General features: G+C 43.1%; 1 protein-coding gene across 1 annotated transcript; it reads right to left on the bottom strand.

Moving 5' to 3' along the window:
- Positions 1-3,889: 3,889 nt before the first annotated feature.
- LOC128297461 (probable G-protein coupled receptor No18) lies at positions 3,890-9,826 on the bottom strand. Its single transcript, XM_053033099.1, has 5 exons — positions 9,442-9,826; positions 7,756-7,858; positions 7,540-7,665; positions 5,560-5,737; positions 3,890-4,588 (listed from the first exon to the last, which is right to left on the bottom strand). Exons 1-5 carry the CDS (start codon positions 9,824-9,826, stop codon positions 3,890-3,892), a joined length of 1,491 nt encoding a protein of 496 aa, XP_052889059.1.
- Positions 9,827-26,523: the final 16,697 nt, after the last annotated feature.

The following is a 26,523-nucleotide window of genomic DNA, read 5'->3' as shown; positions in this document are numbered from 1 at the left end:
CCGTATCGTCGTATGCTGAGCGGTGTCCACGTCCTTCGGGCACCGGCACAGCTCAGCTCGTCGGTATATTCAAGCAAACTATATACTCAGTACATAACCGCATGCAATTATGAGGCGCGATCGGCATCTGCTGGTGGCGACGCTTCCTTCTAAACGCTTTTACGTACATACGTGTTTATATGAAGTATTTTGTCGACAGTATTTTTGTGTGTTTATTAAAAGTTTATTCTTTATTAAAATATTATATCTTCGGATTCGTGGTTGAGTGAGTTCAGGAGCCCCTTCTTATTGCGCCTTTAGCTTGGCCTCATTTCAAGTGCCTAAATGCCCTCCAAATTAATCGTTTTTAAAATTAGAGGCTCCTATTTATAATTCCGCCCTGGGCCTCCAAGGGGATTGATCCACCACTGAGTAGATGTATATACGTGTAAACGCGCATTGAGCAACGACCACAATTTTGACAGCTGTCATTTAAAAAGAACAGAATAAATAAAAACAGTGAACGAGTAAGACCGTCAAATCAAAGTGTTCTCGTATTTTTTTTTTTGTTCGTTAGAACGGCCTGGCCGTTCGACTTATTTTACCACGTAGCAGGATAGTCAGTCCTTGCTACGGGGGATTGGTCCGGATGGGATTTTGGTCGCATCCGTTCGTGTGAAGACCGGCTCCGCTACCATCATGCCACTGGGCCGCCCCAAGTGTTCTCGTATTTAATTGATTTTAAAATATTAAATATTTTTTAAAGGTATTTTTAAAATGACCTCTTTTGAACTACTTTTTCTTAACTCTGAACTTCTGAACGTATGACTACCTTCTTTATTAATATTTTAAACATTGTCAGCAATATTTTTATAATATGAAAAGTTAAAACACCGATGACTAATATACAGGGGGAAAATGGAAATTAACATTACCCATCATACTTTACCAAGAGTTCAGAGAGACCCACCCAGAACATAACCATAGCCAAAGCTGGTAACATTGTAACGCACGCCGACACAGTGCGTGGTTCCTGTGGTCGCATATCTTTACGAACAATCCTCGCTGCACGATGAACAACATTCTGTTTTCATATCCACTCCCACTGGCCACTCTGTAATTGGTAGCTGGTGAAAGCAATTTTTCTGTATACTCATGCCGGTTCAACCTTCTTGATCGTCTAATTGCCGAGCTATCGCCACTGCTAGTGCGAGAAACATTTCCTTCGTGGCTTTCTTCCTGTTTTTCATTATCCTCCAACCGTGACGGTGGAGAAATGCCGACCGATAACAGCAGCACGCCGTGTTGCATCGTACCTTAAGGGTAGCGAACTTTATGATGATTGATTATCGTGCACTGGGTTTTCCAGCGAGCCTGTCCACCAGGTCGCTGCTGGGTTTGCATATTGACCGCCACAATCTTCCGTGCCGACTGGCGCGAACCCAGTGCCGCTCAGATCCGAGGCATCCGTTTCGTTTTTAACCCTCAGAAGAACCCACTTCCGGCACAGGTCGATTCGACCTTTTAACGACGGCAAACAAACTAATGCAATAAAACTGTAATGAGATTATAACGCTGTCTTGCTTTTCATTCAAATCAAACGAACGAACACACTAGCCTGAACCCGAGGGTTCACTGCCTTCACTGGCTACAGAAGTTTTGCTGCATTTGATGGCTGCCCGTACGCGCGCGGCCGTCTCACTTTGCAGCGCACCTGTGCAGCGGGAGAATTAAACCGATTGCAAAGAAGAACTCCCGCTCCCGAGGTGTTGTAGCGTTCGTCGTAAACTTTAATAAAAATGTGCCGGTCAGCAGCAGGTGACCCGCAGGGGCGACGCTCAACGCCACATAAAAGTCTACCGAGAAGCCGTAAAGCATTCTTCACCTTCAGTTACAATTAGTTTCAGCTTTAGTTAAAACAGCAACAAAACACACAGGTTTTCAAAACATATTTTACACAACACTAGCTTTATAAGAGTTCTTTTCAGGACTTTCGCTACAGGTAATCACTCCATCCAATTATTGCTTAAGTGAAGAGAGCAGAAAATGCTCTGAAGCTTTTAAGCGATTATTTAAAAGCAAACTTTAATTGGATAAAGTAAAAGCATTAAGAAGTGCAAGTGATCATTTGTTCCTTGAAATTAATTTTAAGCCAATTTCATTTGTAAAGCGATCATTTGCTTTTTGGTATTTTCTACCCTTTCCATTGATTTCACACTAAAAGTTGAACGTTATACAACACTTCATGTTTAGCGCTTATCATCATGACTGCTTAATGACCCTTCCTTGCTACATTCTCGGCCTAAATTTTAAAATTCATTATATTGCTCGAAGACTTATGTTACTAGCATTTAAATTTAGTTATTCTGAATGAGAATCTGTCTACAAAATACTATTTACAAGCTACATTGAGGATTCTTTCAAAGAAAATTAAAATTCACCGAATTTCATTCGCAACAAACGGCATGCTATTGTTATTGTGTTGTCAGAAAACTTTGGATATGCCAACCGCAAATACCAGTACTGCCACGATGGCAAGGGGAATACTTTTCAACAATTAAAACAGTTCTACAGAACAGGGCATGTTCCTAACTTGCAGCAACTGAAACAGATGTGATTGATGCGATCTGTACGAAGCTTGATATATTGTTGAAGTTAATGTAATTTTAATATAATAACTCAAAATTATTTCATTTGATGATATTGTTTCAATAAAAACAGTAGACGAACATTTTAATCGTGTGTATTTCATTGTGATGAAATGAACTACACATTTTTTTAATGAACGACTAGGCGTCTCCATTGCGTTGAAAGCGAAGGATAAATTTCATTCGAAAGCTTCATTTTGGTAATATCCTTTCTTGTTTGCAATATTGCACACAAGCAGTAGTAGCGCGATGAGCTTTGGTGTGCAATTTGTGGAGCTTTAACAGTATGTTTAGACACTTTGTAATAATTTCATATTGAATATATTTAAATAAAAATTATCTTTTATATATGAACTTCAGTATGTTCTGTAGCGATTCAAGGAAATGGTAGTAAACTATGACGGGTAATTGTTCATTACTGAAATTATTTATTTTATCAAGTTTTATTGAAATCGATTTCCTATGGGACGAATAATTGTGAACAGGTAATATTAAAATATGGTAAAACAAAAATATGACTGTAGAATATATTCTTAAGTAAATCTACAGTTATGTCTAGCTGGGAGCACGCAGAATAATATCCCGTTGCTGTACAAATACCCCAGCGTGTGTGTGCGTTAATCCGATGTTATATGACAGCACCAACCCCTGATGATATCAACGACCATCTGTTGATACGACAAGCATCAAAATACCATCGATAATCACATAATCAAATCTCGTGTAAAATTAGTTTCCAATAAACGGATAACAATTATTGATGTTCATTTTAGATTTTTATGTATCTTGAATAAACCGTAACACCTTTAATTCATGCATGCAAATTTCACGTTACAACTTACCAGCGAAACGAAAGAGACACCTGTAAAACATAATGCACAAACAAGAGCTGTTGAATTTTATGTCTTTGAAGTCATACCATTCAGGCAAAAGGAATATTTTTTTGATATTTGAAGTTTGGAAATTTGGTTTGGAGTCATCGCAAAAATATACACAAATTGCCAACCCGACCCCCAAAGTGTACTTCTTGGAACCTGTTGTTTGATCCTTGCAAAGTAGCGAGGACAGTCTTAATTGATTTACAATTCATTGCGCATCCTTGAATGCCGGTCGTGTCCGCCGGGCATATCGAAATCGGAACAAAAAGGAGACCATACAATATACATTTTATTTTTCAATTTATTCCATACTATGTATTAAGTAACGAAACACTGACAGACTGTCTTTTCATGCGCTCATGGGGGTACGTTATCGGTCTGGTTTTACGATTTGTAAAACGTGAGGTTGTGCTTGTTTTTGAAGAATTTGCGCAGCGTGAGCCGCCAGAATGCGACCCGGAAGTCGACGTTGTAGAACGCGTAGATGAACGGGTTGATGGCGCTATTAATCCAACCGAGCCAGGTCAGGAACTCCATCAGGTCATCGCTCTTCGAGTCGTCCGGTAGGAATGGCATCAGCAGGTAGTACACAAAGAACGGCAACCAGCAGGCGATGAAGCCTCCCACGACCATGCTGAGCGTTTGGGCCGTCTTCGTTTCCCGCTTCAGCGATGAAATGCGGATCGGGATGCGTTTCCCGTGTAGCCGAATCTTGGTGGCGTTATTCGTCACATTTGAGGCGCACGATTCGGACAGTGAGATTTGGCTCGCACTAAACTGCACCGTGTTGATCGGTCGCAGTTCAAACGTTGCACCGGAAAACTTCGACATGCCGCTTGCATTGCTGCCGTTCCGTGTGGTGCTTTGGGTGCCACGCGACGCAACGTTGGGTGTCGTGCGGGTGGAGCTTAGAAACTCGTACAACGTCTGGTGCGAAGTGTTATTGCTGCTGCTTCCATTCGTATAATGGGCAGCGGAAAGCGCGTGTCGTCCACCGTACGCCCCACTCACCATCTGGCGCGGGCTGGTGTCCGCATCCGACGTACAGTTGTCCACTTCGATATCGCAGTTCTTTTCTGTTGCCTAAAAGTTGACAAAAAAAGATGAAAGGAAGAAGGAGAAACGGTGAGCGAGGAGAAAAGGTCAAAAAGTAAACTGACATCGAGTAACCCGCGGTACATTTATACACTACGCAAGAGGTTGCTCCCAAATAGGCGAAATTTGATTTCGTCTAGCTCCTTCCTAAAGATAAACGAAAGAAGAACCCAAGACTAATATTTAACATAACCCATCCCAAGAGGGTTGTCTGGTTTGAGTAGGTCGGAAAAAAATGGCAAGAAAAACAAAGTTGCCGAACCCTGGCCCTTAAAAAAATTCCTCTTTCTGGTGCTGTATTTCTGCGGAATTATCTAAACACTTTAAATTACTGTAATTTTAAGTCGTTTTTAAAGTACAAATAATTTTGTAACGCACAGCTGTTTGTGGCACAATATCGCAGATTGATAACTTAATATACTTTCAGTCTGCCTATTAAGCAACCGAACAATCCGTGAATCAAAACACTTTGAATTACCATTTCCCCTTCTCGGAACTTATAAGTCCCTTTACGCTACTTTGTGTGTTGAAACGTTGATAATATGAAACAAAGCATTCAGGCAATTAAAACCGCTTACCGCGGTTGGTGACGACGATGTAATTTCCATTTGCGTAAAAATCTATGATTGCGGAATTTTAAGTACACCGTACCCAAAACAGTCCCTAAATAAGCATCCCAACCTTTCATCCGGTAAGCCGTGGGCGACTCATTAGCATAACAACGGACAACTTCAAATTAAATCCCACATCTACACATTTCTCGCAACACGAAATCAAATGAGTTTTGGATTGGGGCCCGTGAAAAAACACCTCCCTAATAACAGACTCCCATGTATCCTTGGGCAGCATCCTTCCTTCATCGTGCCTCTCGAGCCTGAGGTGAGAACCCGACACGAGCACATGTCAAAAATGACTCGTTCTCACCACCATTTGCTGAGTCCTCTTTCACTAGCGCTTACCTCCGTTTTGGTCATCCTGTTTTGGCGCGACGTAAGCACACAACATATCTTCGAGTAGACGTACAGCATCACGGTCATCGGGATGAAGAAGGAACCCATGGCGGAGAACACGACGTAGCCCTTGTTCTGGTTGTAGTGGCACTCATAGCTCTGTAGTGTCCTTCGATCCTGATCGTACCTGTACGTTCGACGCAAGAGGGTACGTTGATGGGATTGCCAGCAACAAAAAAAGGAGAAAGAAAGAAAGAAAAACTTCGTGAGAAATTGCGTTTCGAGGGCCCGCAATGTTTTCGACCAAGATCCCAGATCATGTGCAGGGCCAAAAACCCGTGAAGTTTTGGGACCATCACCGGTCACCGCGAGCTAAAGTTTCATCGTACGGGGTAATTGATTTTGGGGAGATTAAAATTTTGCAAGTGAATCCACTTACGGAGAGAGCACCCGGGACGGCCTCGAGTGTATCTGTCAGACAGCTTATTGGTATACGCGAGATTAAACAGCGCACCAGGAAGCGGGAGTGAACTTGTGAACTTTTGAATAAACATTTGGAATTGAATTTACCACGAGCAGTGCAAGTACTACCCGGTTCCCGGTGAGCATGTTGGCAGTGAACAGTCGGCAAGTCGACATGTGAAGGAAAAGAAATAATGCTGGAGCGAGGTTAAACGGAACGAGGGTATGTTTATGTATTTCAAAAGAAGTTCCAGTTAAAAAAAATGTTTTCACTTTCTAGACACAACAAAAGCTTACGTTAAACATAAATTGGGATATTTACGCTTCACGAGCTGTCATTCGGTTGCGCATAAGCGTCCTCTACTACTTCGCACACACTCTCAAAAAAAAAAAAACAGTCCAAGTTCTAAGAACGTTGGTCGCAAAATTGTGAAACCTTAACGGTGCGGTGGGTGCTTTTGTGCTTTTGTCCAGCGTCCAGCCGGTCGGACTTTCGCCAATGCTGAATGCTGGTTGTTTGCTTCGTGCAGTACCGAGGAAAACAACACGATTACTTGGAAGGATTTCTCCAAGACTTTCCCTTCGTACGAGATTTGTGCGATTTTTTTAAGCTAATTTTGCTAAAAGGTCATCCATTGTCGGTTGCCGTACCGTTTTTGGGGGTACTGTCCCCTTCACGGTGGCCGGCACTTGTGTGGGATCGTTCGTGTCGATGTAACATGATTTATTTTTATTTGCAATAGCAACAACGAAACAACAAAAATGACTCGCCAAAAAGATAGCCACCTTTTTTTGTCCCACGAATGATCGCATCAATCTTTTGCGCTTAAAAAGCCAAACCTTGACAAAGCACGAAGCATCTCCAGGCACTGTAAGGAAATCTGATGAGGGTAAGGATATAAATAAAGGAAAAATCCGAATCGAAGCATGTGACGATAATGTCGAGAGGAAGAAACTGTGAAAAAACAAGCAGGTTCAACTATTTGCCATAATAAAAGTAATACAGCAAAAGACCTATTGCTTAGTGAACGTTAACGGAAAACATCCTAGCCAGAAGATCCCTTCGGTTGTTAAGAGCCACGCAAGCCACCATCATGTACTTCAGTTATGTTTTTGGAATCAATATTTGAAATCCAGCCTTTTCCTCATTGTCATGACGGTTCTGAGAGCATGGGATACATTTTCCGGGGCTACACAGGACCACGCGTCCGTCCCGTCGAGGTTGTCGATGGCACTTTAAGGTCGATGGACCACAGCACATCATCCAAGCAGCTGCTGGAAATCTCACCGTATCCTCACGCTAATGGTACGTGGACAGCATTGGAATAAAAATAGCACGGCCGAGTGACTTCCCACTCGAAAGATCTCGTTCTATTTGGGCGGATGAAGCGATAAGATGAAGTGTCCCTATGATGATGTCCCCTTGAATTGAGCATCTAATCCATATGGCAACAAAAACACCATTGCTGCCCGAAGGTGGGATGTATGTATGTAGGTGTGTTTGTGTGTGTGTCGTGACGTACTTACCAGCCAAGAATGGGGGGGCAGGTGATCGCTAGTGCTACCAACCACACGACGAATATCATCAGCAGTGCTAACCGCTTGGAGCGTCTTCGTTTCGAGTAGGTGAGCGGTCGGGTAACAGCGAGATATCTGCCGCAAAAGAAGCCAAAATAACCAAAACCAACCAAATACCGCGTTAAAAAACCTTTTTTCTTCAAAACCAACTCACGGCCCATGTACCTATCAACGCTGATTGCACAGAGACTCAGGATGGAGGCCGTACAGAGCAGCACGTCGAGCGATATCCAAATGTCGCAAAGTATCCAGCCAAGTTGCCACGATTCTGTGAAAAAAGGATAAAGTGAAAAGTGGAATGAAAGTAAGGATGAGGTTAAAAGAAAGTTCTACCACACACGCACACACTTAGCCATCAGACAAATCATCTGGAACTGGAATTCACCACCTCAAGGTTCAAGGAATTCGAGGAGGAATTGAAGGCAGCGAGAAATAAGAAGCAGCAGAAGGAACGATCAGGCACAACACGAAAAAAAAACCCGGCAATATCCTACAGGGGTTTTGTTGATTCAAAGGATTACTTTCACTTTCATCCACAAAAGTTCGTGGATTCGGTTACGCGTACGCAAACAGCGCACAGCGCCATGAGCCAATTTACCGGCGCGCGCGGTAGCAACAGAAATTTGTGTTAATTTTATTTGCCCGAGCGCTCCGGCGGACGATAATGAACTTTCCGCCTTTCTTCGCAGTTACCGCGAACGTTTGGCAGAATGCGATGGGCGAGAATAAAAATGTGTTCCACTCTAGCCAGCGCCGCATTCTTCCCTACCGTATTCCCTCGTGTGCACTTTGCCTTTCATTTCTTCCAACGAAGCAAAACGATTTACTAAAGCCCTGTTTGTCTTTCCGGCATGCTTGCAACAATTGACTCGAGAGTGTTTTATTGCAAGTGCTACGATCGCTTTTGTCATTTGTTTTCGGGAGCGAACAACAAAAAAACAAAACACAAATCTCCGAATGATTTCATTCCGGTTGTTGATAAATTGAGCTTATTTCTTTCTTCTCAGATCGCGCCGGTTCACGAGTGCTGTACTGCTCGGTCTATAATGTACGCTTTTTCCACTCGCCGTCTAACTTAACCTCAACATAATGGTACTTTAATGAAGTTTCGATGACAAACAGCTTTACAACACGGTCTGCGCTACGTTATCGGTGTCATCTGCCACCACTTGTTCGCTATCTGGCTCAAGCTCAATCAGCATTAACATGATGCGAGCCTGCACGCTAGACAAGCATAAGCCGGCATGCTATGCTGTCGCTATCATCTTTCATCGGGGCACGAGGCCGAAAACCGTGCGTTTGTGCTACCGGAGCCCACTGGCGTACAGTACAGAGGCCAATTCTGGCTGGGATTTCAAAAACAAAAATTGGAAAATGAACAACGACATCATACAAATGGAACAATTTTCCCGACCATCATCAAGATTTGCCATGCGGCGTGCGGGGAGAGAGAGAGAAATATGATAAAAGGCAACCAAAACCAAAAAAAAAGGCACACGAAAGCACTGGGCCAGAATCGCGATTACTGACAGGCGTACGGTGTAAGCCGACGCCTATCAATATCGTGCCAGACAGGACCTGCCCGGATGCGTCTCCTGAGGGTTGCCGCACGGCGAAGAATTAATCCTTGGCGTACACGAACCATGCGTGAAAAAGGGACGATGAAACATCACAGGCAACAAGTTGTACCATGCGATGCTCCGGTCCGATACGTTGAACCGTGGCTGATCCTTGGGAAAGGTTGTACAGATTAATGCAATACAGCGACGGCTCCCAAGCGGAACTGGAATGGGGAATATTAGCCCAGGGAAGAAAAACCCCCGATGAAGGAAATATGAAGGTGATACGTACCGACGACGAACACGATGACAGCAGGCGGCATCACGAAGATACCGACCAGCCAGTCGGCAACGGCCAAACTCATAACGAAGCAGTTTGTGACGGTGCGCAACCGTCTCGTGGTCAGCACGGACAGGATCACCAGCGTGTTCCCCACGACGGTGATCACTATCAGCAGACAGAACAGCGCTACCAGGACGAGCTTCTTCCACGACAGGCAGGCCCGGCTGCACCCGATCGTAACATTCGCCCGCTGCCGGTCATCCAGCACCGTCCCGGGACCGGCCTCGTTCAGCTGCAGATTGACAAACAGCTCCTGGTAGGTGGTCGAGAGGGCCGCCGTGTAGTTGATGATGACCGACGCGCTGGTGGTGATGGTGGACCCATTGATGGCCATCTTTCGGAACTTCGGAACAACCGTACTATATCCGCTCACTGAATATCACTAAACCCGGTTTCGTTGGCATGCAGACAGCACCGGGCTCATCTCATCACGCAAACAGTCTTATTAAATGCGGTGGGTTCTTTTTTACTTATTCACTCCCATCCACGTATCCTGCTTCCAACCCGCACGGAATAGAGAACGATGCTTTTCTTTTATACGGCCGAAATCACCAGTCTCGGAATGTTATACGACAGCATTAGGCAACTATTCCGTATCTCCTTGCCTGCGGGAAGACTGATGCTTCGGTACGGCACATAGCAACACACTTTTCGTTTCAATTTCATTAAGCAAATTCTACACCATAAACTACGGTACACCATCAACGAGCGGCTTCACACACTATTACTAACGATGTCCCAACTGGTTTTTTGCCGCACAACAGGAGCATGGGAATGTTATAATTCAATCGCTAACCAGCGCCTCACTCCCCACTCCATCAGCGAAAGAGATCGAATGGCAAAGAGATTGGTGTGGTTGCACCTAGCGGAGAAAGTATCCTGCGGTGTTCGACGGAAAGGATATTTGCATACCCTTCAGGCGCTCGGGGCACCAAAACGAACCGGTGATATTGATGCGCCGGAAATTATTTGCTACCATCGACGATGGCTAGTTAGTGGGCGATAGTTAGTGGGCCCGACCAACCGTTGGTAGGTAGGCTTTCAGCGTTTTTGCGAAGGACATCCGCTTTTTCGCTGGTTGATTGCATCCGGCGCGCGCGGTCAGTGTGCTGGAGTAGTCTGTAAATTAGCAGAAGAAGGAAAATGGCAGTGAGCGTGCAATGTTTTACTGCAAATAAAACGTTTTCAAACAAACCAATTCATTTCACTGTTCACCTCTCGGAACTCGTCGAATCATTTAACTGATGCATGAGTTTTTTGGGTGAATACTTTCGAGGAAGTAAGCCAGCCGAGATGTATGTAAATTAAACGCCGTACGTACCGTGTATTGATTTTGGGAAATTTACAACTTTCCGTACGGTTTTCGAAGCGTTATTAATTTAGTGACAGAAGAAAAACAAGAGTGTTTGATGGTACATTTTTGCAACGGTTTTCCAAGCTGTTTGGGAAGATGAATTCATTCCTTGAAATGAGCACTTTAACAGCACGACATAATTGGAAGACATAATTCACTGATTCATTTCATCGGGCAAATAATTAATGAATCTTTGTTGCTCTGAATGACATTAATGACATGAATGACATGAATGACATTAATGACAAATTGAGGCGCATTCAGGAGTTCCAAGAAATTACCGAAAATGTAGCTAAATTCACCGCTTGGTAAACTCTTTTGTCGTTTTGTTGTTAATGAAATATCAACTCTCCTTCTACTAGATGCGTTGGAAAGTAGAAGCTTTTTTTTATTCATCCATTAAACGTGTTATCTCTTGAACTTTTCTCGAGTTTCTTCTTCCGAGAACGCAAGGATAACGGATTTCTTTCGATCCTATTGATCCTAATTGTGTATAATATCCTTTTACTTTTAATCCTATAATCATTTATGTTCAATTACGAAACCTAACCTTAAAAATTATTATGAACTTTGAGACCTTTGGACTTATATCTGTGTGTCAATTACTAGGCACCTTCAGCAATGCATGTCGTGCGACAACTTCAACCATAGAGCTCCGCAATTTGTTTCCTTTTCCAGCTAAATTTCTTTAAAAAACAATAAATCAATTCCATACTTCCAAGGTGGTTTATTTTTCGAGATCGGTCTAACGAAAAACAAAATTTTAGCCCAAATGAATTCCCGAAGTTGTTTTCATGTTGAACTTTATCTCAAAAGAATTTCCTGTACCTCTTAATCTTAATTAAATTATCTCAAATTTCGAAATATTTTCTCGCTTCCTAAAAACCCTGATTATCCAGTACAGCTAATTGTTTTATACTGTACCGCTTCCCACCTGTTGGGAAATTACTTTGTAAATTGTATTTTCAAACGTAGGAGCGCGATTATAATTAATTATTCCCACCATGCAAGAACAGATGCATAATTTATGCCTAATCAGTATCGTTGTGGTAGTGGCGAAATGATATGCTTCCACGTTCCACCCACTTTAGCCCTTTCATCCAAGAATTTTCCAAAGCTCAGAAAATAGATCTACCAAAGGCGTAAGATTTAGCAATCGCAAATGATCGCTGCTGATGAGACAATGAATCTGCTCGAAAGGGGCTCTTTCTTCGACCACTTCCGGGAGGGATCGGTCGGTTGAGCAACAATAATAGATGAAGCCCACTTCAACGAACGTCAGACGGAGCTTATTAATAGTTAACCGTTCGTAGGGTAGATTAATCATGCGGACAAGACACCCATTGTAGGCTAAACCACCTCGAAAACGCTTAGCACCAACAGGAACAACCATGCTCCGGTGAAGGTGACGACGAAATGCCACCGTTAATGCCGACGAACGAACCGTTTTTATCGCACCTTCGTAACAACCAATCGGCCCACAGCATGCCATTAATGGCTCAAATTGTGGACAGTTTCATTTGTTCCACGCGCTGCACCCAAGTGTGATGATGCTGCCGGTAAGTTTCTTCGTTCGTACTTGTTTGTTGCGGTATCATCCGGTGCGAACTGTGTGGTACGACACTCCACAGACAAGAAACCTCTTATTCTCAAGAGTGTGTTATCCCCGCCAAGTACGCTTTCCGAGAATGGTAGACGTGCTAAATTTACATACCAGCGTGAGCGGGACACCTCCGCCCGTGTAGTGCTGGCCCGTTAAATACAAACTCCTGACGGATTTTTGTTCCGATGGGAACGGTGGCAGCAATCAGAGCAATTGTCAGATGACTGTTAATGATGATAACAGGCGCACCGTGCTGTTGTGTTTTGCAAATGGAAGTTTGTTGGCATGTGACACCAGGAAGCAAATTAGAGAGCGATCATTTTTCTCGACCATGTTCGCGAAAATGAACATGGCCGTAGAATACTCCTTTTACGACACTTTTTGCAGTTTTCAGGACATCGTGTTGTAAGGCGAACATGGTTGTTGTCTTAATTTGTGTTTCTTTATTCTTTATTAATCTTGAATTAGGGCTTAATCATTTAAGGATTTTGAGGGCACTCATTGCAAATTGTAAATTTTAGTTAATGTAAAAATATTAACTATCGTCATGCTGCAAAATTAATTGATTTAAGGTTACTAGCAAATTCTTTTATTGAATTTCATAATTTTTGTTTGTAAAACAAGCTAATCTTCAAGCCTTTCCAATTTACAAAACATCAGAATGAATGAACCTCACCATGTAAATAGTGAACTGTTTTGATAAATTTAATCACTAAACTCTTTTATTTTCGTTGTATTTCCAGATGTCGGCATGGAATTATACTTGACTTGCCTGTGCCAAACATGATTGTGATGGCTTAACGCACTGTCAATGTCGAATGTTGCGTTTATCTAATTACCTCCCACCGACGCTGCCATTGATTTCTCGGGAGTGCCGTCAAGGCTCTCCGTTCCGCAGATAAGCTTGTTTTTCTGCCCTGGAAAATTCCTATGGTGAAAGGATAAGCCATGGAGGGAGTAAAGCCGAACCAGAAATCCTACAACAAAGGAGTGTTGGTACGGAAACATTCGTTTGTCGAAGAAGCTCGTCACAACAAGGTGTGACATCAACGTTCTGTTTGACAAACCTAGAAAAGCGCACCTGGCACCAGTAGCACTAGCGCAACGGAGGGATGTAAAATATGTTCACCTACACACACACTGCACCCACCAGTTTTCCCTCCCCGTACTTCGACAGCGTGCTACAAATATTACGGACCGCCCTTTGTCACCACTTGGCGGCAGTTCTATAGACACAGTGTGCGCATCGAACCGGTTGGCTCATCAATTAACGACAGCATCGTATCGAACCACCTAACTTATCATGACTGCTGCCCCGAGCCGAACTAGCTAGTGCGAGGTAGTTTGGAATTTTCCCCTGGAAAAACAGGAAAACTGGGCTGGCCATTGCTTGTGGGGACGTGTGGCCCGAGGCGTTCGAATCGATCAGCGATATTTTGTGTGACACTACCACTCCACCGCGACTTGCGACAGTTATTCTCCTGCAGAATGCGTGTTTGGGCAGTGGAATGCAGTGCGTTTTCCACTCGATGATTTGTGTCTGGCTAATAGAGGTCATCAAAAGAAATTGAGCGTGTTAATTAGCTACGCAACGACCCGTTCGAAGGCGCGATTGTTTTGCATCAATAAAAATCGCTCAATTTAAGGACGGCCTGTAAGCTTCCCATATGCACAGAACAAAAAGCCCTTAAATCTGGAGCGCACAAAGTTCCGCGTAATGATTACGTTCACATTTCATCAATCAACAAAAACGCAAAAAAACCGTACCATCGGGCCCCGTCAGTGCCAGTAGAAGTTCGGAAAATTGACCCAGACGCTGGCACGACTCTATTTCAGCATCATTTTGACACCTTGCAGTCCTTGGAAAACCGGGCTAATGATCTTATCATCTGAAGGAAAATCACGATAATTAATTTCGTCCTTCCGTGAAGACGTTTTATGGCCAGGTCGAGGAAGACGGCCGTAAAACGATCCGCCCATTTTCGGCTGGTTTGAAGTTGAGTGATGAAGCGACAAGAATATAAATCTTTGAAGCAGAAAGACAAAGAGAGAAAGAGCGAGAGAGTGTGTGTAAAAGAAGGAGGAAATTTCTTTTGTAGTATTAAAGACTGGCAGCTACTAATCGAATGAAAAACGGGGGATGAACAAAAAAAAAATCACTTAACCCATTATTGTTGTCCCGCATGAAGGGAATCAGCAAAGCATCAGCTTCTCAACCTTGCAGCATTGTTGGTCAAAGGACAAAACAAATCTTCCTTCCCCGGGCCTTGATCGGTGGGTCGATTTTCTTTGACATTATTTTGTTTTTTTTTTTTTTTTTGTAGGAGGCAACCTTTCCTTTTGGGCAAAAATAATTCCAACGAAAGAGCCACGCATAAGGGTTTAACGAAGCTTGTTCTGGTAGGTAAAAGAATGCGATAATATATTTGATGCTAGTGTCCTTTTTTCCATCGAAAGCTCATCCTTCCGTCCTCTCATCCCCACAGTTCCATCCTACGCTTGCACTCCACTACAGTCCCTTCAAGCATCTGTTTTCGAAGAACCCGTTTTCTTATAACTCATGCCTGATTGCTTCTGGAAAAAGGGATTCGCTTTAGCCAGTATTCACGCGCCCGTGACAGAATAATTTGCTTTACCGTTGTTATATTAGTTGGAGCTGACGGACGGAACGCTGCAGACACACAAAACGATAACAGATGGCACTGAAAAGTGTGGTGCCATTCGGTGAAAATATGATTACATACCTCTTTTTTCTTATTATTATTATTATTTTCGTTGACTTGCTCGCGTACTTCAAAGCAATCGATGGAGACGCCTGGTGCGCGGTAGATTAAAATGCTAATTACGGTGATGGTAAATAATTTCACATTCATCACACGTTAAACGCTTCGGAAGCAATGGACGATATCGCGAGCAGGGCTAGCTTTAATTAAAACTAGACCTTGAACCGTACCACCGCCATCTTTGGATGGTGTGTGCCCTGCGCTCCTAATGCGTTACCCATCCCAGTCGACCACCGGCTGATCCGGTGTATTATTGCGCCATACGGTCAACGCTCAGTGAATCCACTGCGACGCAACGGTGCGACTTAATATCCTGTCAAAAGTCAGTAAAATAATTACCAACAGGCGGGCGGGACACGGTAATAACGGCACGCCCAAACGGATGCGCCGAGCGACGAGCATGAGGCATGTTAGATACTTCAGGCAGAGCAAGTTTATCTTGCCGACCACCGCCGACAGAAACTTTACGCAACCACGGGAAATGCGCGTTACCAACAGCTTGTACTTAAAAAGTTTAAGAGCTGTACGATCATGCAGGCGGAAGAATCGGGACTTTTCCCCTATTAAACTTGGGCCAGTATGCCCTTGACCATTGTCACATTGAAAGCTTCTTTGATTTGCATTTCTTTCGCCCCGGGAAGTTGGGAAACAATCGTAATGGCATAATGGCGCCAATGGTTGTTCCAAAGCACCGAAGTGAATAGCGGTGCGACTCCCTTGCCAAGGTCGATTATTTCAATTTCAACCTAGAACGACAGCTCTCGAGAGCGATGCTTGCGACCGAACGTTAGTACCTTTTTGCAGTGGATTGGGTGGAAAACATTTTCGCCATCCCATACGACCCTATCGGCACATCGGCAAATGCTTCCCACATAATGAGGGAATCGGTTGCCGGCTTACCATTTCCCATTCAATAGATGGCAATCAAATGGGGGAGTACTAATACTAAAAACTGTTGAACGTCGAAGAAAACCCCGGCACTGGTAAAGGAACTAGAAAAAAAATGGGAAACCATTCCCATTACACGGTGATAGTTCGGGATCGCTAGCATCATAGCCCCAAAACTCAACCCAAGGGCCAACGGGGTCGTGCCATGTAAAAAGCGGGTATTCTTGAGCCTGGAAACACCATAATGGAAAGATCCTTGACCAAAAAAAAAAACGAACCGAACCGAACCGAAGCAACCTTAGAAATTTTCTATAAATCCCAACCAAACCAGCTTAGTGCTTGACTCCGCAATAATAAGACTTTATGGGATCACTTTTAATGGCTGCTAATGCTGATGCTATCGTACTTTGCACATTAATATATTCGTGGCGTCTGCATTAAGTTTTCAGGGGAAGAATTTCCCGCTTCAGAAGGTAATATGCACTCTAAAATAAGCTGAACATATTGAAGTACTATTTCAGCCAACACATCGTTGGATTACTATTGGCCGTAATGACAGGGCGCTATTTTAGGGTGCAGTGGCAATTTTATAAACAAAAGGTATTTTGCTCCCCTTTCCCAATAATAGCAAACAAACTATAATCAAATCACCTGTACAGCGAGGGATTAATGGAAACAAATGCCCACTATAAACGATACTCAGTGTAACCATTCATCAAACCACTACCACCACCCACCACCCGGGCCGGGATATTTCCGGCCAGGTCGCATGTGCAACGAATGTTTTTCCCAACCCCGTTCGGGGAAGGTCACTCAATGTGGGGGAGGAGGTGGTAAAACGTTTAGTCTTGTAGAGGCCCCGAGCCGGACGATCCAGGTGAAGGTCGATTTATTGAATCTTGCATGGTTGAGATGGCTAATAGTAGTGGAAGCTCTTAAATCACGTCCACACTTCCGGCAGGTTGGTTATTTTTTTTGTTTTGGTGCAATGACGTAAAATTCTTTCTTAAAGTTGTTCGAGTGCTGCTTACACACCCGTGACATTTATAAGGCGACGTTTGCACCGTAGTACAAAACCAGCGATGTTGGTACGGGGTGAGTAAATGCTTCAAGTTTTCCACAAATTTTCATGTACAACCTTCCAAGAAGATCGCAGTGTTCATCAATAGACAGGAAGTTTGTTTGCGGGAATGGTAATTCAATTAAAGGATAACTTAAAGGATGGGTTAGATTTCATGGTAATGTTATTCAAACTGTTTCCTGGGCGCTTTACCACACATCATAGGAAAGAGATTATAAGAGCCATTACATGCTTGTGGATGGCATGTAATTTCTAATTTTTTATCCCTGTCTTACACGGCAGAGCGGCCCCGAATACCATCAGATTGTATTAGCCGCTAAGAAGCTTTCCATTTCTTAGCAACAAGCTTGTGAGGAGTTCGCTACGGATGGTTGATTGTGAATCCGTAACTACCAGGTGAATTCAGAATTGTTCAAGCAAATATTTCCACGCAAAGCATTAAATCGATTGTTGAGAACATTGCGCGGCTACTGAACGGAACATTCAACCTTTGGCGTGCAGTTGTATCTTCTCCGCTGTAAGAAAACTCTACTAATCAGTTCCTGCTGCTCACTTTATTTTGATAAACTTTTGTGATGCGCGTGATAGAGTTAACATAAGCGGACTCGTGTTACATCGGGTAATTCACAATTCCGCCAAAAACCACACAAACCGAGACTCGTGCTCCCGTAAGCAACGATAATTTTGATCAATCATTTTCACGAAGAAAAGTTTTTAGGTACAAACGTTTCATAAATGCAGGCATCATAATTCGCCGAAAATAATTATGGCCGTTAAAGGAGCTTTCATTCTCGGTATATGATTACATCTAATGGAATACCGAGAATATTCAATCTAGCATCCATGAATCAACGTTTGCGTCATTTGCTCCTTGGGGGTTAACTTGACATTAAGCACCTTGTTCTGCTATTTGCAGTGATTGTCTGAGAAAAGAGCACCGAATAAATAATCGTTTATTGATTTGTGTATTACTCCAACTCTTGCGAACCATTTTGTAAATATTTAGCAAGACGTTAACGTTAATGCTCCCTCCGTGTGACAATATAACGTATTTTATATCACATAACGCGACTAGTAAAGCATTTAGCAACTATAATTTCAGTTTCAGTTGTTTCAGTCTTACTCTATAGAAGTTCAAAAGTTGAAGCACATTTTTGAACACTATTTATAGCACTGTTGCTTACACAATATTGCCGCTGTATCTGCGAACATTTGCACATCAAAAAGCGATGCAATATTCTTCAATTTGCAGACATTTATGCGTAACTCAAACGTAATTCAATTTGCCGAAACATTCCTATCTGTGTTACTTTTCTTTAAGAGTTTTTTTTTGTTTTCTGTTCTTTGCATTGGCCGCTGGGGGGAGGTTCATGGTGATCGATGCAAAATAAAGCTGTTAGCCATGTCCTGACGAAATTACTGCCACTTGTATGTGACCGTACACAATAACTGTCTCTAAGTGAGCAGTCAAGCAATCATGGACTTTTTTGTACTTTGAAGGATTGGAAGCAAATTTGCTAAATTTATTTAATTCTATTACGCTTTAATGAGGTAAATATTTTTAAAATATTATAGCTTCTTTTCGCAATTCTTTAGCATTGGCTTTTAAAATAAGAGTGAAGAAAGTTATTTAAAATTCACTTTCAAAGGAATTCCTTTAAGGAATTGGAATATATATAGGAATAATAATGACCCAGAGATATTATATTTTTCAAACATTTTATCATTGAATTAGCCTAATGGCACACAGTTTTTATATAAATTGAATAGATTCACTAAACAGTAATAATATTAATTGATTTTCGGCCCTGTGGTCCATTCGGATCGGATCGTTCTTTTGTCGCAAGTACTAACTATTCGGCTGCAGGGCAAAAAGGTCTAGTAAGCAAGAAGTGACAGGAAGGAAAGACTGTCATTTCATGAAATAATAAAATCAAAGCCCAGATGTAATTCGAACATTATCCGACGCTTTGAGTTGCACTTCCATGTTAAAGCAAATATTATCCTAATTGCATTTCAGCCACGAATAGCCCGTTGATTGATTAGTTATGCAAATGCTATGACAAATTATTCGTAGCAATTGCAAATTTACAGCGAAAATGCGACAATAAATTATGCAATTCAGGAGATAGTCAAACAACGTTTTTAATGAACCAAATTGAGCAGCAAACAGCTTCAAACGGAAAGTACAACAGCTGACTGTGATAATGCACTAAAAAATAATTAATTTTCCCCATCAGCATTACCCTTACCTTTACCGAGCTGCGAGGATCAGTGCACTATTCCGTTCGTTGTCTGCATAAAACCCGCTTCAAACCTGCGAACCACGGCCATATTCCTGCCATTTGTTCTGTTTAACCTTTACCATCCCGTTCGAAGTAATTAGTTTATGGAAGCATCTGGTTCGCTATTGCGACCATACCGTATCGCACATAATCCTCATCGGTATCGGCCGTTATCGTTACAGCTTCATCAAAAACCCGTGCTCCAGCAGACAATCGACCATCGAGCCACCTTTCCGCGCCGGGGTTTTTTTTTTATTATCAGCTCACCGCGGTACACTCGGCTGGCGCTGCGAAAATGATGTCACGAATTGTGCCATTTTGTCGGGGCGTTCCGTTGAGGGTTTGTGGCACAACCGGGCGGTCACATTAACCTGGCTAACAATGTCGTTCATTACTTTCTGCACTCTTCCTGGCCGTGGCCCAGCCTGTTGCTTGCGCTGTCGCTGCGTTACGAACGGTTCCCACTGTTCATACAACTCACAAACTCACGCACACACCGACGGTCATTAAAACTGACGACCGGTCTCATTTAGCGGCCAATATTATGAGCTTCCCTATCCGACACGATCAACGCACTATCGTCGGTGATAAACGAACCACTTTTGCATTGCACAGAAATTCGCGTTTTCGGCACGGAGTTTCGGAGCCTTTTGTCACCTTTTTTGGGTGATGATAACGATCGCGAAATTCAAACTCCAGAACCGGCCAGACCCGAAGGGCTTGATACGTTCCGGCTGTGGCAGAGGAGATGAACCGGTCAGATGCGTTACCACCGTTCGGCAGCACGGACACAGTTCGACTGCGGGCGGCCGATGGAAGTTTGTCCGCGCGCCAAACACACATTCGAGCAGCTGTTGAACAATTTCGTGCTCGAATCGCATCGGTTTCGGACCAAAGCGCGACATTCAAAGCTTGCGCAGTCTGTGCCGTATCCAGCGTAGCGGTTCTTCTTCACGAAACATCGAAGCGCCGAACATCGTCGTCCCGCAGCCCTTTTGGCGAAAATCATAACAACCGTTCATTCATTACCACGTTCCTGAATGGCGGAATGGTTACGGAGCGTACCTGGTTTGGGACGCCGTTCTCCTGTGTAGGTATGCGTTCTCCTATTTCTATTACCACCCGCCCACGGGCACGCATACGGGGATTGACTTATGAAGATGTTTTGCCCTTTTGGCTTCTCTTCCAACCTTTCTCCACTTGTCATTTCCAATCTTTCGGCTCACCGTCAATTGATCTTCCCCCAAAAGCGATGGATCACTGATTGACGAAATATCGAACTATGGGCCGATAAATAGTCATTAATTAAATTTCAATCAGCTTTCATCCGCACTCGGGCATAGCGTCCCGGTCACCGGAACAATAGGGGTAGAAAGCGGAGGTTAATGTTTCAAAAGTTCCCCAAAAGATTTCCCACCACTGGGCCATCCCCTTAAGGCGAAGGTCGAAAACTTTTCCCTTTTTTTTCTCTGCCCGGTAAAAAGGAACATGCTAAACAGCCGGCAGCTTATTAATAATTGATCTTCGAAAAACTGATGCCAACCGGCAGCATCGGAAGCAGCTGAGAGTTACGGCGGATACTTGTTATTTTCGCAGGAACTCCGGAACTGGTAGCTTCGACGCGCTCGAAGCTTAGTGGCCAAAGCAGGAAGACAGTTTATTTTTAGACGGCATACACACCAGGGAACATGGCAGCCAGCACTTTACAAATTGTTCCCCCCCCCCCCCTCCCCTAAACTGAAGGTGAATATGACTTTTTTTTTCATATCTGTGACTTTCGGAGTCATACATTTCCCCTTTCTGCTCTGTGACTGTGTGAAACCAGGAAAGGAAAAATGGCAAAAAAGCTATCAGAGTTCGACATGTTTTGGTTGTTGTTAATATTTAAAAGATCTCAACCATCCAGCAAACGAGAAATCAATGACTCGTTTGAACACTGCAGTTGTCGTGCAATTCCGTTTGCTATGCTCCTGCAAGGAACAGTCTTCCGATCCAGTCTGCAGCTGTCTAACAATCTTTCAACAAAACTTACCGCAGCAACCAATGGAACGGTGCGCTGGGGTTCCACGCTTATTTGGTTTCACACAATGCGGTTCATCGCAGCAAGCGGGAATTGCAAGCGACGCCAAGGTGAGATTAAATTTCAACTACAGCGGTCCGTTTATAATTACACGCAAATTGAAACTCAGTCTGTGTGAAGGACAAAAGCTTGAAATTCTTTCACCAAGCTTCCGCAAACGCAAAATACCCACCGTGGGCGCGTGCCGTCATCAATTCGCAAACAGCCGTAACGCTCATCCCCGGTTCGGATCGGTCTTAATCAAACCCGCGTACCCTACCTTACCTGACTACCGCTTTCAATTATGGACAAAGTTTGCCATTGCTACACCATTCGTTCAAAAACTCCCCATCACATCACCGCGACTCGCAACCGAACCGAAAGTTTGCGTCATTTCACCAACATCACGCCCCTGTCAGGCACGTTCGGGAATCACAAAAACAAGAGGCAGTAGCGAAAAATATAAGATCTACCGGTCGGAAAAGCATACGGAAATTCATTTGCACCGCTGATGTGGCAAGATATTATTCGCGGCATCAACAGTCAATCATCGTGCCTCCGTTATGCGGTGCTGGGGGGCGTAAAAGTTAGTCCCATTAAACGGTCGGACGAATCTTATTTCCCCAGCCAGCGGATTCTTATCAGCGTCCCAACGCTAACCGGGGAATATTGACGTGGGTGAAGAATTTCCCCGGCACGGTATCGTGGGAAATCGGCTGGATCATCGTCCTTTTTTGCATGCAATCGATCGATCGATGCGTGTGTGTTGCGTAAAGGTGAATCTGTTATACTCACATAACACTTACGTAATGATGATTTTTATATAACACATTTCCTGGGGCTATTTTTGCTGATTGCGATTTAGTGATCACAAAGCATAAAAGAAGGGATTAGGAATTCCACGCAGTGATGCAACAAAAATTGTAAAATACAGACTTTGAACGTTGTTCAAATCTAGCGAGAGACCCTGCAGTCACGATTGAAAGGAAAAAGCTCAGACATTTTGACGGATTGTCTGGAAGGACAATGGAGACGATGTTATGACTGAACTCACTATGGCTCACGACCCAGACAGTAAAGTCGTCCATACGAACAGAGACGACATGCTTGCTTCAAATTGAGATCAAGTGATGGAGTTGCGCTACAAAGGTCAAGTAATTGGGTTGCCAGACGACAGAATTTACTCGTGAATTGTTTAAAGTACTTCTGCAGCAGACCAAGACCTCCAAGTATTATAAATGTGGAAGTTGTTATTTAAATCTTAAAACTTGCATGATATGGACATGTTAGGGAACATATTTGAGAAGTATGAGCAAGTAATGAGCAATAAAAGGAAAGTCTAATATTCGAATAAGTCAATATCGAAGTAAGTAGAAATACATAAAATTTAAGGAGCATTATTTATTTGGAATCGTAAATACATTTTTCATTATAGAAAAAATATTAAGCTTTGATGTTTCAAATTACAAATCACTGGAAATAAATTCCATCTCGGTGCTACTGCTTAATAATCCACCCCAATTTAGAATTATTATGAGATCGTATTTTACTTCAACAAAAAAAAATCGACATCCTTACAAGACGGATAAAGGTAATTTTTACACATACAAACGTACAAAAAAATCTGCACCGTGTTTGATGTACCGGCACATATCGGCATCATAAGCCCCGAAGCAGAGGGAAAGTTCCACACGACGATTTGCAACATTCTCCCTCGCTCCGCCGATCAGCGTATCTACAGTAGATAGAATGTGCTATTCGAGAGTGTTCCGACACGTGCGTACCCGAATGTATCGAATGCGACGTTACCGGCACTCTTGATAAATGTGCAACCACCGCAGAGTCGACCGTCAGCGATCACTTTTCGTGCGTTGTTCGAATCGCACGGCAAATCGAATAAAATAAAATAAAGCGGCTAAGCAATAACGCACGGTTCCGCCCGTTCCGTCCCCGCTAGTATCAGTCCGTGCGAACGTGAGAATGGTCGTATTTTGGTGCCGATGCTTGGTTAACTGCTTTCCAGGGAAACGTTAAATAAACCGCACGCGATTGAAAGGGGTTTTTCCTTTGAAATCGGGAAAAAGCAAGAGGGTTGTTTTTTCCCCCTTTTTTGGTACATTGTTGTGCTTTTTTTGTTTGCTCACGAAACAGTTCACTAGCGGTTACGGTGAGAAGCGGCAGTCGATTGCTGCTACCGTTGTGCGGGGGGTAGCTGTGTTGAATCGTGATCAAACGGTTGCCGGTAGTATGGATTAGCAAATTTGGTTTAATTTTGTCTCGCTACTCTTTTGTGAGTCATGATGGAATCGTAGTAACGCTGGCAATTGTAACCGTTCTCCATTTCACCCGGTAAATCATCGCGTTCAGCACGGTAGCAAAGCCAAACCATGAAAAGCCCAATCGCTTAAAGCTCGTTTTGTGTTTGGAAGTGAAAAGGAAACCAGCCAGCCTGCTATGATTCTGCCCAAAATTAAACTCCCCCCCGTACAATGCCCACGAGAGCTGTCAAATGCAAACAGCCCAGCATCGTCAAGTTTGTTTCATGTCGGGAAGAACTTTTTTTTTTTCGTTGGTGCTACAAAGCGGGTGCTTTTCCACTCCCGTTCAACCCACGCTCACGCAATCCCCAATAAAAGGTTCTAAATTATTGAGAGATTTGTTTTTATAACGCACAGCCACAGTTTTGATCTCACAACCGCAAACAATAACCTACGGCAACGCAGCAATCTAGACGTAGCCCCCCCGGTGGGACAGACTCTAGAACCGGGAAGAAAGTTTTCGGAAACGCGAAAAAAAAAACCACAACGCAAACGCAGGGTATTGTTTAACCATCATTCATATGTGGTTCCATTTTTCCTTTAATATTTTGTATTGAATTTTTAAAATCTAGACTTGACGTAATCGTAACTCCTGTTCGGCTGTGACACTCTGTGTGTGTGTGTGTGTGTTTGGTTTTTTTTTGTTTAGTTTTGCATCACTCCTAATGGATGATTCATGTGCTGCACCAGCGGCCATTGTTAATCGTGTCGAAGTCTTCCACCCCTGTCCCCCATCGTAAACCTGCCTGTTTTATTATCGGTCCTTTAATTATGGTTCGTTTTGTATAGGTTGGAGTGCAGTTGGCTGAATGCGATTTTTTTTTCCGGTAATTATTCGGTATTTGTGTGTGGACGTTAGCAGTGTTCATCTCTGCCTTCATCGTCTTTTTTACCACCCAAATTCGTCGTACGGCTAGCTGCTGTATTTGCTTGTAGGTGTGTAGTGTATTGTAAGTGTCATAATCAATAGCGATTTATTTCGTTCTGCGCTTCTTGCTCTGCGAAGGCAGTGAATACTGCTCACGGGTAACTATACTGGCATCCCCAAAATCTGTCATTCGATCGTTACGCCTTCCAACCGTTACACTCGCCTTCGTTACATGTTTATGTATCTGCTACATGCTGCACCGGCAGTACACGATACATCGCTACAGTCCCTGTCGTTTGCACTGGCCACGCATCATGTCACTCTAATCATTAAGCATCGTAAAGAGAGTATTTGTTGTAATCAATATTATGTTGTTTTTTTTTGTTCTTTTTTCATTCGTTACATTGCATAACTTGCATTACACGTTCTTTAACACGGTAAACCCTATCGCCCGATCGACCTCTATCGAAGCAATATATATGTATAGAAAACAAAACACCATAACGTAAATCCGAACAGTACTATTACCCACACCTTGTCCACACCGTGCCGTACTCTGGATGGCCACCTCACTCGAATCCCCTACCCTTTGGCAGGGTCGCTCCCCTACCTCCTCAGAGTCAGAGTCTCCCTTCAACGGATCTTATCGCTTCAAAAAAACACGCTTTTCCCAATTATAAAATTTCGTATAAATTTCCCATCACAAAATCACATTCGTTTCACATGTCTTTCCCTTCCTAACATTTCAATTTCTTCTTGGTGTGTTGTTAGCTGTTTACGTGTGTGTGTGTGTGTGGCTGTGTCGGTGTGTGAGCTTATATAAAGTGCATATAAGCTTTTATTATCCCTTTACCATTCCCAGTGTGACCATCCTTATCGCGAAGCCCACCTCCCCTATTTATTCACCCCCCCAATAACGATCGTGCGTAGTAACAAAGCATTGGCGCATCTATAACACGCAGTAACGCAGGTATACACTCTCCTTAACCATACAAAGCTCAGCAAAACAGGTGACGCTAATGCGAAAAAATTATCCATCATACGGTTGCAATGATTAGTTGCGTTGGCGAAATCCCGGACAGAAAAAAAAACATAAATGTAGGCAACATAGCAACAGTGGGATAAATAGAGAGCTTACATACATATCATATATAGTGCAGCGTTGCGATACATTTCAGTAGGATTTGTTTTTTTTTGTTTTGTTTCTTCTTAATTGTTCATGTATTATAATTGCATTTCGAGTGCGACTGTCGCACTGACTGTGGTGACAGTTACAACTGTGTGTTTCAAATACAACCCAGGGTGTTACGCAACCCTGCGCACTATCAATCCATGGTCATGGTAAAAGTCCCCTAAGCTCACGTACGATACAAACACCATTCAGGGGCGGAAAAGTTGTAGCCCAAAGTTTCCTCTTTCTTGATTTTCCTCCTTGTTTCTGTTGCGTTCGTTAACTGTAATGGTGCTGCTCAATGCTGGGGTCGATCATATCTTAAGCAAGTTTTTCTGTCTGTATTTTGACGATTGGTTTAAAAATCTTTTTGTACATTTTCACTTAAACACTTAAAAATTAGTAAAGAAAGTAAGAAAGTTAAGATTTAGAATTTATGATAAAATAATTAAATTTTTATGAAAATTGCTAATAATTTTAGCTTGATTCCGTGTATCACTCGGTTGTGGTCGTCTCGAACAGTTTCGAACAGAACCAAACAAATGCTGAAATGTGGAAAGTATGGATTAACGTCTGCTGCTGTTCCTGCTAATGAACAACAAAGCAGCAAACGTAGCTGAG

Source organism: Anopheles moucheti, chromosome 2, assembly GCF_943734755.1.
Source record: "Anopheles moucheti chromosome 2, idAnoMoucSN_F20_07, whole genome shotgun sequence".
Taxonomy (NCBI): domain Eukaryota; kingdom Metazoa; phylum Arthropoda; class Insecta; order Diptera; family Culicidae; genus Anopheles; species Anopheles moucheti.
Note: the sequence above shows the minus strand (reverse complement) of the source record. Positions and strands in the feature narration are given on the sequence as shown.